Here is a 14,518-nt window from a genome sequence, read left to right as displayed (position 1 = left end):
GGGTGGCTTTCTATCGATCTAGTCCGTCCGCGTCAAGATTTGACATTCAAAAATATTCTGATTGCACAGTGAAAATACATGGATAGATTACAAGATAAGTGATAAAAGGGCTTGTCGCTACCGCTGCAGTGAGGTATGCGCATGTGCATGATGCTTCAACGTCGGGTATGGCGTGCGACAGAAGGTTTCGTATACTTGATTCAACGTCAGAGAGGGAAATCAGCATTGGTATGAACTTGTGGTGCTACTCATGAAAGAGAAAGAGGGTCAAAATCAGTCAGCTCTGCGATGCATTCCGTCAGAAAGTCGAGGTCCCACTCCATCTCCGCGGGTGGCCTGTCCGTGCTTTTGCCTGCCATGTGCATCTTGTGCGACATCCACAAAGAGACTTGGCTAGCGGTAGCTCGAAGCTTTGGATCTTGGTGCCACAAATTCTGAATGAAATCCCACATGTCATCATCCAGTCCTCGTTGAAGGCACACGTTATTCGTAGGACGTGAGGGACGGCTTCCCTTCATGAAATTCGTATCCACTGCCTGTGGGGATAAGTCCCAGAATGGACGTAATCCATCATACATCTAGAAAGAGATCAGTTCATGGTTGAGCATCATGACGGGAAACCGTACCTCGTAACATATGCAGCCAAATGCGAAAATATCACATGGACGTCTATCCAGGGCTGATAACAGACGTGGATTTGCACGTGCCTCCAGAAGTTCAGGCGCCATGAAAGAGGGGGTTCCCGCAACAGAGATTATGTTGGTCTGAAGCTGTGCTTGAGAGTCTTGCGTGGTTGCAAGGCCGAAGTCGGCCAAACACGCACGTCCGGAGGAGGAAACCAGAATGTTGGCCTTATAACAAATCTTCAGTGGCGTTCTCAGCGATCAAAACACCCACATACCCCTTTCAAGTCACCATGCACAATTGTAGGTTGCATCCCATGGAGGTATTCGAGACCTCGCGCGATATCCAATATCTGACCATTTCAGTAAGCATTGGAAGCCAGAACTCTATCACTGACCAGAGGTGCACGATCGGCATCAGTTCGTTGTAAATACGCGTTCAAATGGCCATTCTTCATCCAAGGAGACACCAGACAGGTCTTAGGTGCACCATCATTAAGATGGAATACGCCGTAAAATGGCAGGCAGCAGTCATGCTGGATGTGACACCAAACAACTGCCTCATTCGAGAAATCCTACAGTCAGTCATGTTATCGAAGTTTCCTGGGTGCGACAAGATTCATACTAACCTTCAGAAACTGCTCGGTGGTGCGGCCGACAGCCTGAATCTCTTTCACGGCTACCAAACGACCAAGGAGTTCACCTTTAGAGATTACTCCAGACCCACCACGGAGGCTGGTTGGCTCCAGGTTTTCGATTCGACGAAGCTGCAGGCTCTGAGGGAAATGGCCTGACCTCCTCGACAGTCGGATGATAGTATCCAAGAACCGACATTTGTACCATTCTTCTAATTGGTCTGACTTCATTACGAGTAACTACAAGCAAATAAGCAACGAAGGCGTCGAAAATGTGTCGGCCTTACCGTCTGCAGTAAGTCCAGCATAGACTGGGCCTTATCGTCTTTGAGCGTGACTAGCTGAGAAGTAGCGTGTGAGTCGGTTGAACAACTGGCAATCAAAGCCCCAGTGTCTTGAATGTCTAGCGCATGTAGTCTGGACTGGCTGGTAAGAGATCGGTTACAGATGTGCAGCTTCACTTGAGCCTGAACAAGATGAGCTGAACCAAACTCGACACATAACAAGGGAGGGAAAGTACTGACCTGGCTCATTAGTCCAGACAACGCGTCCTTGATGGCCTTGAAATTTACAAGACACCACATCTTGTCCCGTGATATCCACTCTCTTCTCATATTCTCCAGGTCAATCAGCAGGCTACAGCAACGTTAGATTAAACAATGTAGACAGATCTTGCATGTACTTCGGCTTGTCGGAGGCACAAAGATTAAGGTGCGTAAACACATGCGCGTACAGAGTCTATCCGTAGACACTATCAGACCCGCTGCGTAACTTCATAACGAAGGTCTCACTGACCGGAAAAATGGGCATGCACCGCACCCCTTTGATGCATACCTGTCTCGCTGCTGCATCCAAGCCCTCGAATTCATCCACCAAATCCTGGACCTGAAACCTCACTGAGTTGCGAAGATGCTGTGTAGAGGTATGGGGAGAGTCCGTTCGGTGGTTACGGGATAGCGCAATGTCGTCAATGGTCGTTGGTGCAGGAGGCCGAACAGGATTCTGCTGCTGCCAAACAGAAAACTGTGTAGTTGGAATCGTACTCAGCGAAAGATCGGATTCTGTGCTCAGTGTATTGCTCGATTCAGACGGAGTGCTTGTCGAGTTGACTTTGGGCGATGGAGGAGAAGCTGGCGGTCGGTGCAGATCATCACGGCGACCCAAGTTCCTGGCACGCGGCGCCCTGGAATCACTTATAAAAACGTGCTTCTCTCGAATATGATGGGGTAGTTCCCATCTCGGCATAACTTTATGACATTGAAGGCATTCCATCGAGCGTATTGGCGCGAACCGTGACACCGACATAATACAGGAGGAAAGACTATCTTCGTTCTATATGGTCTGGTCACGGGAGACTTTGTCACTGAAGGAAGACGGAGAAATTTGATAGTCTAGTTTGAGCACTTTGGAGTGCTTTATATGGCTGTAGAGCTGAGACCGCCTGAGCGTCAATTACTTACAACAATAAGTATAAGCACACAGATCGCACTGCAGTTGAAAAATTGGAATGGACACGTGTCGCAGTTGCGTCGAAACTGGAGTGGCACAAGCTGAAGCGCAGACAATACAAGCAAGACAATAACATGTACAGGAACTAGTGTCGAAGAGCATCGATCTTCATGCATATAACCGTCGGTTAAACCACTGAGCGGCGGTTTCCGAGTAGTCCGGAATTTACCGAGCCACATAAGTTCGCGCCCAAATTTTTTATTCTTACAACCTCGCCGATTCCTTATCACTCTTCCACTTCTACTCATGAGGAAGGGACATTATTCTTCGGCGTAGAAGGATTTCTACAGCTTCACTTTCGCTAGCAGCGCTATGCCTTTTGTTTTGTACATTTGGCGATGATGGTCTTCTAGATAGTGGTGAAAGCTACAAAAGTATGAAACTGAATCTATATATTACCCATTTCTATTGCACACCCGTCTTGGAAGGTCACCGCTATTCGTTCGTTCAACTTCGTTGCGGTCCTTATCATGTTAGCTGGACTCGCGGATCATGCTTTCGAGGATGATTGCCTGCCAGAAACTGAGCTCATTCGAACACCAAACATGGGAGCCAGAACATACGCCGTGACGGTAAATTTGAGCGATGTGAAGACGATGGTCAGCCTCACGACATTGCCAACAAGTTCGGCCCATCCTCGCTCGTCGAGGATGACCATACCATCATCGTCATCGCCATGTTGTCGATAGAATCGACCATAAATCGTGACCTCGGGCTTGTATCGAAACTCAGATATCCACCAGTCTTCCTTCGTGGCAAATCTGGTGATGAACATATCGACTGCTTTCTGCAATTGGTTCAGATCATGAAAAGGTCTGGACGAGGGGGCGCTTGCCCTGTAGCTCATAGCTTGCAGCGCTGCTCTTCCAAACGCACGTTTGTCGTCTCTGCAAGTAACAATTATCTGCGGAGGGATTGCCATCGCAGTAGCAACAAATTCATGTAGCGTGTGTAAAGCAGAGACAACATCACTAGGCAGGGCTGTTGGAGCTTGGGAGGACTGATGAGCAGATTCCATCCGACTCATGGTAATATCCACAAACAAATAGAAAACGGCAGTATGGCGGCTTGGGCCGCTTGGCTACGGGTTCACCACGCTGTGAATAAGATGCACATCTGAGTTATTTAGCGCAGGAACGAGGCGTGAAGCGCCTGACCACCGGTCATTTTTTCCTTTCGAATTCGAATTTTTATACGTGATTGACGTTTTTCCACTAGAATTTCTAGTTCAAACACTGAATTCCGGTTCTGCTTGTTCTCTGCCTCCATAGGCCTTCCACTTGATTGTTGCGTTTATGGAAAGGAACTAGAACTTCGAGTCACGGCAACCGAATTCAAACGCTTTCCCTGTTCTAAGTAATAACTGCTTTCCGCTACTTCAACTGTCAAAATTTTGCCGCTGTGTTTGAGGAAAGAACTGGACGTTCAAGTTGAAGGAGACACGGCAAACCTGGGATCCCCGGTATATGAGTCAGTGTTCAAGTTTACACGTCAACAACAACATCGTTCAACCATTCAGAACCATTCAGCGCATACTCCAAGGAGTTTCCTTGCGACTTCCTCGGTAACCCGCGGCACAAGCAGAGCCGATCTTGGGTCACCATCGAGTCTGCCCTGGAATCTAGGGCACTCGTTCAGTCTTACATAGAAGTCTCGTTGGTACTCGTCCTCAGCACGAAACATTCGGAACACACATCCGCCTGGTTGTCCCTGATGCGCGAGATTCGGATTCTGTCTACCTGTGCAAGCGCTTCTGCTTAAACAGATTTTGCCCGCTTTCCCAAGCAACAGACTGAATTGAACTCCTGTGGGGCGGCGAGTAGGCAGCCGCTCCGGAAATAGTGGGGTCGACGGTGACATGTTTAGATTGTTCTGACCCTGTATCGGCAAAGGCAGGCGAATAGTATGCCACTTCTCCCTAGCATTCTCCCCTCTTTGCTGGAAGAGTTTCTTCAGGGAATAAAAGAGGAGTGTCGCGTGCGGCACACGATCGACAAGCCTTTCCCAAGTCTCATCGATGATTTAACAGAACAGATTCCCTCACCAAAACCCTGTTAGCTATTCAGATCTCTTGGGATCAAGCCAGTATGTTTTTTCATCTTCTCGAAGCACATCTCACAGCATTCCAGATATATGACCCCACACTATGCTGATATGACAAGGCTTCTATGTATATCCAGGGATTCACCCTTACTTAGTTGTGTGATGATCTCACTACGTGGCACTCCGATCTGAAGAAGACTGCCGTTACTCTTGCGCCTACCATATGCGCCATCGTCCCTCCAAATATCCCCTTCCAAGGAAGCACAGCATGGGTTGGAAGTGCTACTACAGAGTTGCTCAAAATTCAGAGTTCCTTCAAATGGCAGTACAGGGGAAAACGCCAACGCGGCACTTCGCAAAGTTGTTATTGTGTATTCTTCCACGCCGGCCCTAGTCGAATCGGAAACAAGTTCCCTGGCCGTGCTTGGTCCTGGGTGCCACCGGGGTATTCATTTTACATTCCGACAAACTAATTTTTTCATAGTATAATTGCGTCTTTGTCGGCCTTTCAAAGAATGGCAGCACCGAACATTCGCCGCTAGGGGGTACGACTCTATTTATGCCTGCCTGCTAGAGTTGTTCAAGCTTATTGTGGACCCAAGCTCGTCGGGCAACTCGAATCATGGGCTCAGGTCGAATGGAAGGGACCTGTATTTTCCTACGAGTTTACCACTAGGACTACTTCAATTAGGGCGGCGTCGTGCAACACTGATGGTCACAACGATGCCGGTATCTCATCACCAAAATTACCGAATCCAGAGATCACCTGATATGTTGAATTTTCTGACACCACCGACGACACCTGCCCGTTATATCCGACATTTGACATGTCACCCCGGCACGCTGATGTCAAGCATGTTATCTGTCAGACATATTTCATTTCGTAGTGTAGCGGTATGCCATATGTCAGATACATTTAGATACATCCATGTATTGTATAGAGAAATATAAAACAAAAATGAATGAAAACCACACAAGTCAAATAGAAAGTACCTAAAGAGTGCCATAGCCTTCTTCAATGAGTATGTCGTCATCGAGCACCTCACCGTACTCAGCTATTATCCTGTCCTTGTCATCATCATCGTCCTTGTCATCATCATCATCCTCGTCCTTGTCATCATCATCGTCCTCGTCCTCATCCTCGTCCTCATTCTCATCACCCTCGTCACTCTCGTCACCCTCTTCGACATCCCCCTCATCCAGTTCCTCGTCACTACCGTCTTCGTCCTCCATTTTGATATCTTCGTCGGCTTCACTATTCAAGTCTTCGGCAATGTGTCCCTCACGCTGCAAAACATCGTCCCACTCTCGCATGCCCTTGTGACCAACGGCACCACCTCGAAATCGCATGAACATGTCTCTGTCCACGAACCTAGTAAGCATTATATACATCATTAGTAGTTGGTAGACAGTGAAATAAAAAAATACGCCTACATATTCACATAATAACAGTACCAATCTGGGTCTTCCTCATGTCGTGCAATTGTTGGATCGAAAAGTTCTTTGGAACGGCTGTAAGCGAATCCCGGGATTATATGTACACCTCTAATGATGCACTCTGGATCAAGAAATCTGAATGCATCAGGGCTTTCATCCTCAAAGAATTCGAGGCGTTGGAGCCTCTTCGCACTGAACCCGGAGGGAATATTGTCGTGCTTGAACCATCGAACGAAGAGGAAATCCATACACTTTGGACAGGACCGTATTGCATCCGGGTTTTCGTAGTATTCTACATTCATGTGGAATATTTTGATGAGACGGGCATACCAGTAGGGATGAGTGTGATCATCCTCGTGTGACATGACCATGAGATCAGCACAAGTGCGGGGATTGATCGAGTCTTGCTCGCATCGAAGATCGTAGGTAGTGTAGTTGATACGAAGGATGCTGTGTTCAAAGAGCTTGTTGTCCGTGATGAGAACTGAGTTCCGCTCTGCATCAGTAAAGTTGTACTCGTCGCCTTCATATACAAGCCCTTGAAGACGTGCATATAAGTGGTCTTTGAGACGAGGAATAAAGTTCTATTTCATATCATGAGATATAAAATTTAATACGAATCAGAAGCACGTACCTTGACAGCCGGATCATCCCCAAGCTCACCCAACCATGCTGTGAGGTCGTAAGTTGAACGAGCAGACTTTGCAATGTGGTAATGGTCGGAAGGTGAGGTCCGTACACGACGAGGTCTATTGGTACCCCGTTGGGCGGAAAATTGTGCCCGAGTGTTGATTACCTTTGTACAAAGTCGTTCGATGGCATCTTGATTTGCGATGCTTGTGTTTGTAGTTGCCTTTGTTTTCGAAGTGTGAGGGTAACATCGCTTGAGACGTCGATGCTGTAGTTCTCCCTGCACCAGAATTAGAGGAGTGTCGTGCATAAAAAAAAAGTCTCACTGGTTGCATACTATAGCTGTCCGTTGTTCCCCTCATCTGAATTGTATTTGGGTAGTCCCCAAGCGCATGAAATTTATAAGTCTGGATATTTAATTTCTTTACCTTGCGATGCAAAGTACCTCCTTTCTCCTTAGCTAATACACCTTGCTTTGCGGCCAGTGCAGCTTGTCGGCGCCCTCGAGCCATGTGTTCATGAGGTAATTCTGTCGTGTGGTAGTGTTCGCAAGTCGTCTGTTTGAACTTTCGAACACTGTTGCCGAGGATGGCTGTAGCACCATCAAAAAAGTTCAGAGTGTCTTCAGTGTGGAGACGGAGCTTTGCGTAAGCTTGCCAAGTAGCAAGGTCGAACAGAAGGTCCAGGATGATGTTGTCGTGATGGTCGTCCAGGAGCAACCCTTCAAAGACTGGTATTGCACACTGAAATTAAAATCAGGTATGAAATCAGATCTGAAATCAGTTAAAACTCACCTGCAACAAGTCTTCAAAATCTCGAGCTGCAAGGCGCTTCATTGCAGAAGTGTTCTTGTGGAAACGACGGATAGTACCCCTCCCGAACATTGGAACATGACGGTACCTGTAGTAGATATGTAGTCAGTGATACGAAAAGCATACTATCAAATGACGTACCTCCAGTTCAACTCTTGTATCGCAACACCACCAGCAGCGTGCATGATGCGCAACAAGTGCGTGAAGATAGCCTTCCACACACCAAGCTCGAATTCATGCAGCATGTCCACCACAAGCATTAGAAAGAAATTGAATCCAAAGGCAAAAAAACGATCCGAAAAGGCGTTCTGTATCCCATTAGCAACAATTTGAATATAATGTGAAGTACTCACACGTGTAGGGACAAGGGACTCAGGATTAAGGATAGACTTGACTTGCTTGCCATCCACTGGCGCACCACGTTTGAAAATAAGTTTGCATGCCTTTTCAATGTTGGCATGGCGAGCCTTGTCATCAACACATTGGAGTGACATGCGATCGTGCATATCGTGTTCTGTACCCATCTCAGACACATCAGCCTTCTTGATAAGGCAGTGCGGGCATAGACATTGGCCAAGAAACTTGATACCAGCAAGGAGAATCCTGAAAAGACGTCAATCTAAGAAGCGCGTGACTAAAAAAAACTTACTTCTTTGGATAATCAGCCGAGTAGGTGAAAAAACGCAGAAACACCCTGTGAGTGATTCCATCTCCACAACGGATCACGATCCCATGCTCGTAAGCCTGCATAAAGTCGTCATCGAGAAGGAGCTTCCAGATTGCTTGCATAAGCTCCCACTTGCAGTGCGTGTGCACTTCTGCCGAAGATGCGTCCCCAAAGGCCTGAATGTACAAATCTTGAAAATCATCCGGAATCTAAATGTTGCGTCAATAAGGTGCAAGGGATGTGAGGGATTTGAGAAAGACTTACCGAAGGAATGTATGCAACATGATGGCATGCGGAAGCTGTCGGTTTTCCACGTGTATACTTAGATTCATTACCAAAAAATAGATAGAATGGCCAGAGTGATGCGTCCCCGAAGTTGGACAGGTGAGTCGAATCAGAATACATCATGAGTGATGCTACAACACGTTCGAGATCGTCGTCTGCTGCACGGGGAAGGGAGTTAATCTCAGCGTGGGCCTCCAGCATCGCAGGGGAAGAATGAGCCTCCGAAAAGACCTCGATACTTCGCTCGTCTGAGACTTTCCACATCTGACGAAATGGTGTCATATGGAACGTTGTGGCTGCACTGTCTTCAAAAACCTCTGTTATGATATTGACCAAAGATCGATGGTGCATGCCTTGAATTTCGAGCTCGGGGGCGTCATCTTCGGATGGCCATTTCATTTTTTCTTTTGGAAGGCGAACATAGACAGATGACTCCTTCCATCCGTTACTGGCACTGAAGGGGTTGGATTGGTCCTCAAGGTACTTTGCAACAAGCTTTTTCTCCTGAGTGATGCTGAAATGACGTATATCGTTTCGGTCGTAAGCATCATCATCAAGGAAAGTAGTAAGTCGCTGCAAAGCAGCATCCAAAATCGAGTTGGGGTTGGAATATTGCCAGCACAGAAGTAGACCAGCGGTTGGACTACTAAATGCGGAGTACAGGTTCTCAGGAGTGACAGACAATGGGAGGGGGGGACCAGTGAGTAGTTGAGATGAGTTGTCCCTCGGATCTTCACCAGTCTGCAACATCGGAGAGTCGCATAGAGTATTAAGGGTGGTACCGGTCCGCGGAAATAGAGTAGGACAAGTAGGATACACTCGGTACAATCCCATTGTATCTGGCTCTGTCTCGAAAGAAATTAGCTTATCACTGGTGTGATCTCCCTCTTCAGACATCACATCTTCAGGCTGAGGCACATCAGGTACCTCATCATCGCCGGGAACGAAGTCGTCGTATCGTTTGGGCATGCGAATGATGCGCCCGGAACGATTGGAGCAAATAGCTGCGCTAGGCTCAGGTAGTGGTGGGGAAGGGGATCGTTGCAAAGGTCCAGGAGTGTCGTTATCCTGTAATATATGTCAAATATTAGTTCTGTAGGATTAAAAAGACAAGACATACCTGATTATGCCAGTTTTCGGCATGCACGTCACCTATTTCTTGGGGGGCATCCTCCTCTCCACTGAAAGACTCCCGACAGTTGGTTTTTCTCTTCTTGATCTTGCGATTTCTTTCAGAGCGCTGGTATGATTTGCTGATCTGTGTGCTGAATTCATGGTGAGTCTCGCATAGCGTCTCATGTGCGCTCAAGCGCCTCTGGCTGTTGAAAGCCTTTCCACACCCAAGGCAGGTGAGGTTGTCCATGGAGTAGCGGGAGCGGGGGTTTCAGATGGGAGGACAGTGCTATTTATCTAGAATACAAGCACTACACTACCAAATATACGTGAGGATATGTCAATACCTAAATGCCTGGTATGAATCACATGGATGCACCTTATAATGGAAGTCCTTTAGTGATACTCGAAGGCCGCATCAAGTCTGCCGCATGGTATCATCCTGCAAATCCAAACCATGTAAGCATTTGAGTCACTGCAGCACCTTATGCAGTGTACCGGTGCGTGAGCCAGTGGTCTCCATCCCGTAGCTCATGGGGTTAGATAGGGTGGGGGTGGAGTAGAGGATAGCAGTTGGACCGAACGAAGTACTAAAGATGGGAGGGAAGTGAAGTTTTTCATATGAGGTGGCGAATTTTTCGCAAGATGAGTCGTTAGTTGTAGAAGAAACACTGTTCTGGTTGGATGCGGGGTCGGAAGAAGCATGGTTAGTGACAGAGGATCCGTCACCTCTCCTGTGCCTGCGACCTTCTCTGAACTCAACGCTAGGCTTGAGGTCTGGCTTGGTGGGGGTGGAGCCTTCGCCAGAGAAGGTGTAGGATGAAGATGAAGTTGCAGGGAATGAGCTGGGGGAGCATCGATACTGAATGTAAACTGCATTCGCTTAATGGTACCGGGCTGGGCGTTCTGAGAAGCCTCTTGGGAATGTTCGCATTCGACGGCTCGTTGATGGATGAGGTTGGTGGAGAGGCATATCTTGGAAGCCTTGGAAACATAGCGCACTCGTGGGTGGACAAGAAATACAACTTGAATTCTGATATTAGTAGTACATGGGACAATGGGATAACTCGTGCAGAGCGTGTCGGTATCTGATGCAAAGTGAAATGAAAGTGTAACAAAATGAAAGCAGGACAAAGTGCTGCAAAGGATTGGCGAAAACGATGAGATGAAAACATACTATGTAGTTTTGTCAATGGCTACTACGTCAGCAGGTGTAATCTTAAGGCTCTCAAAAGCTGAGATAGGTAAAGAAGAAACGTTTCAGTAGCCACGAGGCCAGCGGGGGGGCCAAGCGGAATCTGCATCTCCAAAGAAGTGACCATGACCGAGCTTGCATTTTTTCGAGGAAAAGTCCTTCCTGATTGCGTCGAGCCTCACTGGAGTTGCGATGAAGAGATTGGGGTTATCGCTGAATCAAGATGTGAAAAAAATGAATTAAACACTGCCAAAAAAACATACTCGGTCTTGGAGGTTGTCTCTTCGAAGACAAATGTCGCATCCAGGTCGTCCTTCGTGCTAGACGAAGAGCTAAAAAGGTAGAATGTGAGTGTGTACACTAATGAGAAAAAAAACATATCATACATCTTGCAAGCCTTCGATTCTGATGTCTCCATGTCGCTGTCCTCATCTTCGACATATTTGAATCTAGACACGTCTTTTAAACGCAATATAAGTGTCTGTATGATTAATGTAAGTAAAACAACGCGACTCAGAATTTGAAGTGAATACTTACCACGGGTCCTGGGTGGGTCGGCGTGAACTTGATCGTATATGTTGGCCAGTCTACGAGCAGGTTTTCGACATCCATGAAGATGTGGTTGCCAGCGACACCGACTTTACCAGTGACATCGACTTTGTCACTGCAGTCGACAGGTCCGAAAGAGAGAGCAGTACTAGTGTTAGGCATTAGAATATAAATATTAGGTATAAGATTAAGAGGCCAAAGCAATACATGCATCAAAGCGTGTCAAACACTTACGAAAATTCCAGCGGAGCCAAATCTAATAGGAGCCAAACAAGGACAAGCGCGTCAATAATATTCACGTGTCTTAAGTTATCACTGATTCTTATCTTTCCATCCTACACCATGGCGCGTCGCAAATGCACTACCTCTGTTTCATCATCTTCATCATCCAACAGTTCTATCTCATCTCAGTCAGCAGTAGCTGTACCTCCGAAGAAGATCTCAAAGAAACTCACCAGGCCAAAGAAAAGGCACCGTTCATCAGACGATGACGAGAAAATGTAAGTAGATTCATCATCAGTTCGTTTGATGTTGTGATCACTAATAATGCTTTAATACAGGAATATGGAGCCTGAGACTGACCCTCACGAAGAATTTGTCGGTGCAGCGCGTTGCATAGCGCGCTACATTGACGTGTTTTGCAAGACAAAACAACTTATCACGGTAGGTCTTTCTCTGCAGCAGCGTGACGCTGCGGAGAATGGTGATGTCTCGGAGGACGAAGATATCCGGGCTAGTCGTGACAAGCGACTCTCGAAAATGTGAGTCACTTATGAATCTTACCATTAACTGAATCTTTTCCTGGTCCGCAGGTCACCTAAGATCCAAGATCGATACAAGAGGAACTACGCTCGTCTACTCCAGCTCGTGCCGAGCTTGAAGCCTCTACTTGGCGACCCTCGGAAAAGTTCGGAACTCAATGCCATCATCAAGAAGGTGAGTTTATGCGCATATATGCGCATATCATGTACTTAATTCATCCATCAGATGGATACTACTATCTCCGCTACTCGTTCTGACGATACCTCGCGCCTGAAGAACCAAATCGGTCACTACGCGGCCTTCAACCTTCGTTCCCCGATAATGCCACCTATATACGATGGCACTGGTTCATGTACCCACCTGGGTAGTAACCACCCCGTTCTCGCTCGATTTCTCTGTCCAGTCAGGGAACTCAAAGAATTTTCAAAGGATGCTGAGAAGTATGTTTTTTTTAATTCAAGTCCAACTCAAGTTAGTCTAACGCGATACAGGGCTCAGAAAAAACTTCAAAACGGCAAGATTAAGATGACTGCCTCCGCTCTTCCTGCCTTTCTGTGGGCTGGGGATCTACCAGGCAAGGACTACGACGACAATAACATGTTCGAAGGCATGTTCGAGGGTCATTTGTTGGAAAGAGTATGTGTCATTTCTTCGTTGTTGCCTTATGCTGATGTTGCTTTAGACGATGCGCCACATCTTTACAAGTCCCTCGAGTGCGTATGGGGAGCAGATGCGGGCGACACGCACCTGTAACGCTGCCCTACATGACATGACCACAGTAGAAGCAGCGCATATTGCCTATGGCTGCTTGCAGGTTTGATTCCCCAATGTCTATCTGTAGTCATGAGTTGCTCAATTTTCAAAGGTTCGTTTTGGTATTGGCGCCAAGAATGCTTGGTCAGAAGTCGACGGCGATTTCAACTATCGCGACTTCTACAACAACATCGTCGACCTCATCGAAGATTCACCCGATCCAGAATGGAAAGACGAGCTCCTCAGAGCTTGGAACATGTAAGTTTCTTTTATATTCTTCATGTCACGCTAACATGATTGATTCAAGGAAATTATTCAAGAACGAAGAAGGCCGTGAGGGCGACTCTATTTATAGTAGAGATAACAACATTTCTAGCACCTCTCGTGAAGGAAGAGACGATGATCTAGCACGAGTCCATGCCCAAATGGCGGCTCGTCGTGCAGCCAAAGCAGCTCCAGCACATCCTCCTTCTCCCCCACCTTCCCTTTCACCACCTCCCCCTCCTCACGAGTCAACGCCAGCTCGTCCTTCCGAACCAATGCCTTCTTGCGAAACAACTCCAGTGCCACCTCCTACTCCCAGGCCAGTTCCCACTCCCAGGCCAGTTCCTACTCCCAGGCCAGTTCCTACTCCCAGGCCGGTTCCTACTCCCAGGCCAGTTCCTACTCCCAGGCCAGTTCCTGCTCCATCTGCACCAGCACCTGCGCCTCCTCGCGAACCAACGCCAGCGCCTTCTGCTCCCAAACGAGTTTCTCCTCGCAAGCTTCCAGCTCCATCTGCACCAGCACCTGCGCGTGCTGAGTCACCCGCCCCCAGTGATCTAACGGGGTCCGAGTCGGACGATGAGTCTGAACCCGTCCAGGTCAAAGGTAAACGCAAGGCCAAGAAGGGGAGCACCAAAGTCTCTAAGCCAAAGTGTGGCAAGGCTGCCCGATCTGCAGAAGCCAAGCCACGGAGAAGTTCAAGGAAGTAGCTGTCCCCTGCCTCATACATCATCGCACGTTCTCCTCTTATTCGCATTGCTCACAGACCTCCATGGGTACTTTCATTTTCTCGCTGTCATTTGCTACTGTGCTGTACTACTGACCTACTCATAGATCACTCGTTTTCCCATTCTGTTGTCTGCTCTCGATTACCTGCATTCACATACATAGGCTCGGAACCGTTGTACCTCACTGCTTTGTACTACCATTAATTCAATGCATCACATTGTTATATCTGAACGCAATTGCAATGTCTGATGAATCTGAGCGAAATTCAAATGCATTATGTACATAGCAATGTTTGATATATCGGTACACTAGCCTAATGCCAGACTATAGTCATATGGCAGTCGCAATGTCAGAATTGAGTTTCCTAACATTGCCTTATATTGGGACCTTCCGCCAGATACATATGGCAGGTATGGTAGCTCCGACATGGCAATATATGGCCATCTCTGGATTCGGTAATTTTGGTGATGCGCCTACCTTCATTCTTACCTCCAGATCGAGCTGGATTGAAA

General features: G+C 47.4%; 4 protein-coding genes across 4 annotated transcripts; 1 reads left to right on the top strand and 3 right to left on the bottom strand.

Moving 5' to 3' along the window:
* Positions 1 to 21: 21 nt before the first annotated feature.
* Positions 22 to 2,871, bottom strand: HD556DRAFT_1426685 (protein kinase). Its single transcript, XM_041304637.1, has 10 exons — positions 2,748 to 2,871; positions 2,054 to 2,689; positions 1,941 to 1,996; positions 1,783 to 1,894; positions 1,546 to 1,725; positions 1,253 to 1,498; positions 1,022 to 1,198; positions 902 to 976; positions 627 to 851; positions 22 to 578 (listed from the first exon to the last, which is right to left on the bottom strand). The coding sequence occupies exons 2-10, from the start codon at positions 2,561 to 2,563 to the stop codon at positions 249 to 251; spliced, it is 1,911 nt and encodes a 636-aa protein (XP_041152180.1). The 5' UTR covers positions 2,564 to 2,689; positions 2,748 to 2,871; the 3' UTR covers positions 22 to 248.
* A 5-nt stretch (positions 2,872 to 2,876) lies between these two features.
* On the bottom strand, positions 2,877 to 3,856 carry HD556DRAFT_1426675 (uncharacterized protein). Its single transcript, XM_041304636.1, has 3 exons — positions 3,603 to 3,856; positions 3,331 to 3,554; positions 2,877 to 3,279 (listed from the first exon to the last, which is right to left on the bottom strand). The coding sequence occupies exons 1-3, from the start codon at positions 3,792 to 3,794 to the stop codon at positions 3,258 to 3,260; spliced, it is 438 nt and encodes a 145-aa protein (XP_041152179.1). The 5' UTR covers positions 3,795 to 3,856; the 3' UTR covers positions 2,877 to 3,257.
* A 6,429-nt stretch (positions 3,857 to 10,285) lies between these two features.
* HD556DRAFT_1451496 (uncharacterized protein) lies at positions 10,286 to 11,660 on the bottom strand (the record flags this gene model as incomplete). Its single annotated transcript, XM_041307965.1, has 5 exons — positions 10,286 to 10,779; positions 11,026 to 11,162; positions 11,213 to 11,281; positions 11,336 to 11,430; positions 11,487 to 11,660. The coding sequence occupies 5 exons, from the start codon at positions 11,658 to 11,660 to the stop codon at positions 10,286 to 10,288; spliced, it is 969 nt and encodes a 322-aa protein (XP_041152178.1).
* Positions 11,661 to 11,840: 180 nt separating this feature from the next.
* Positions 11,841 to 13,987, top strand: HD556DRAFT_1314865 (uncharacterized protein; the record flags this gene model as incomplete). Its single annotated transcript, XM_041301025.1, has 8 exons — positions 11,841 to 11,998; positions 12,059 to 12,259; positions 12,311 to 12,434; positions 12,486 to 12,700; positions 12,752 to 12,896; positions 12,943 to 13,074; positions 13,126 to 13,271; positions 13,321 to 13,987. The coding sequence occupies 8 exons, from the start codon at positions 11,841 to 11,843 to the stop codon at positions 13,985 to 13,987; spliced, it is 1,788 nt and encodes a 595-aa protein (XP_041152177.1).
* Positions 13,988 to 14,518: the final 531 nt, after the last annotated feature.

This window comes from Suillus plorans, assembly GCF_016647745.1.
Source record: "Suillus plorans strain S12 chromosome Unknown HD556scaffold_132, whole genome shotgun sequence".
Classification (NCBI taxonomy): domain Eukaryota; kingdom Fungi; phylum Basidiomycota; class Agaricomycetes; order Boletales; family Suillaceae; genus Suillus; species Suillus plorans.
The sequence above is the reverse complement of the archived record's forward strand: the minus strand, read 5'-3'. Positions and strand labels throughout refer to the sequence as shown.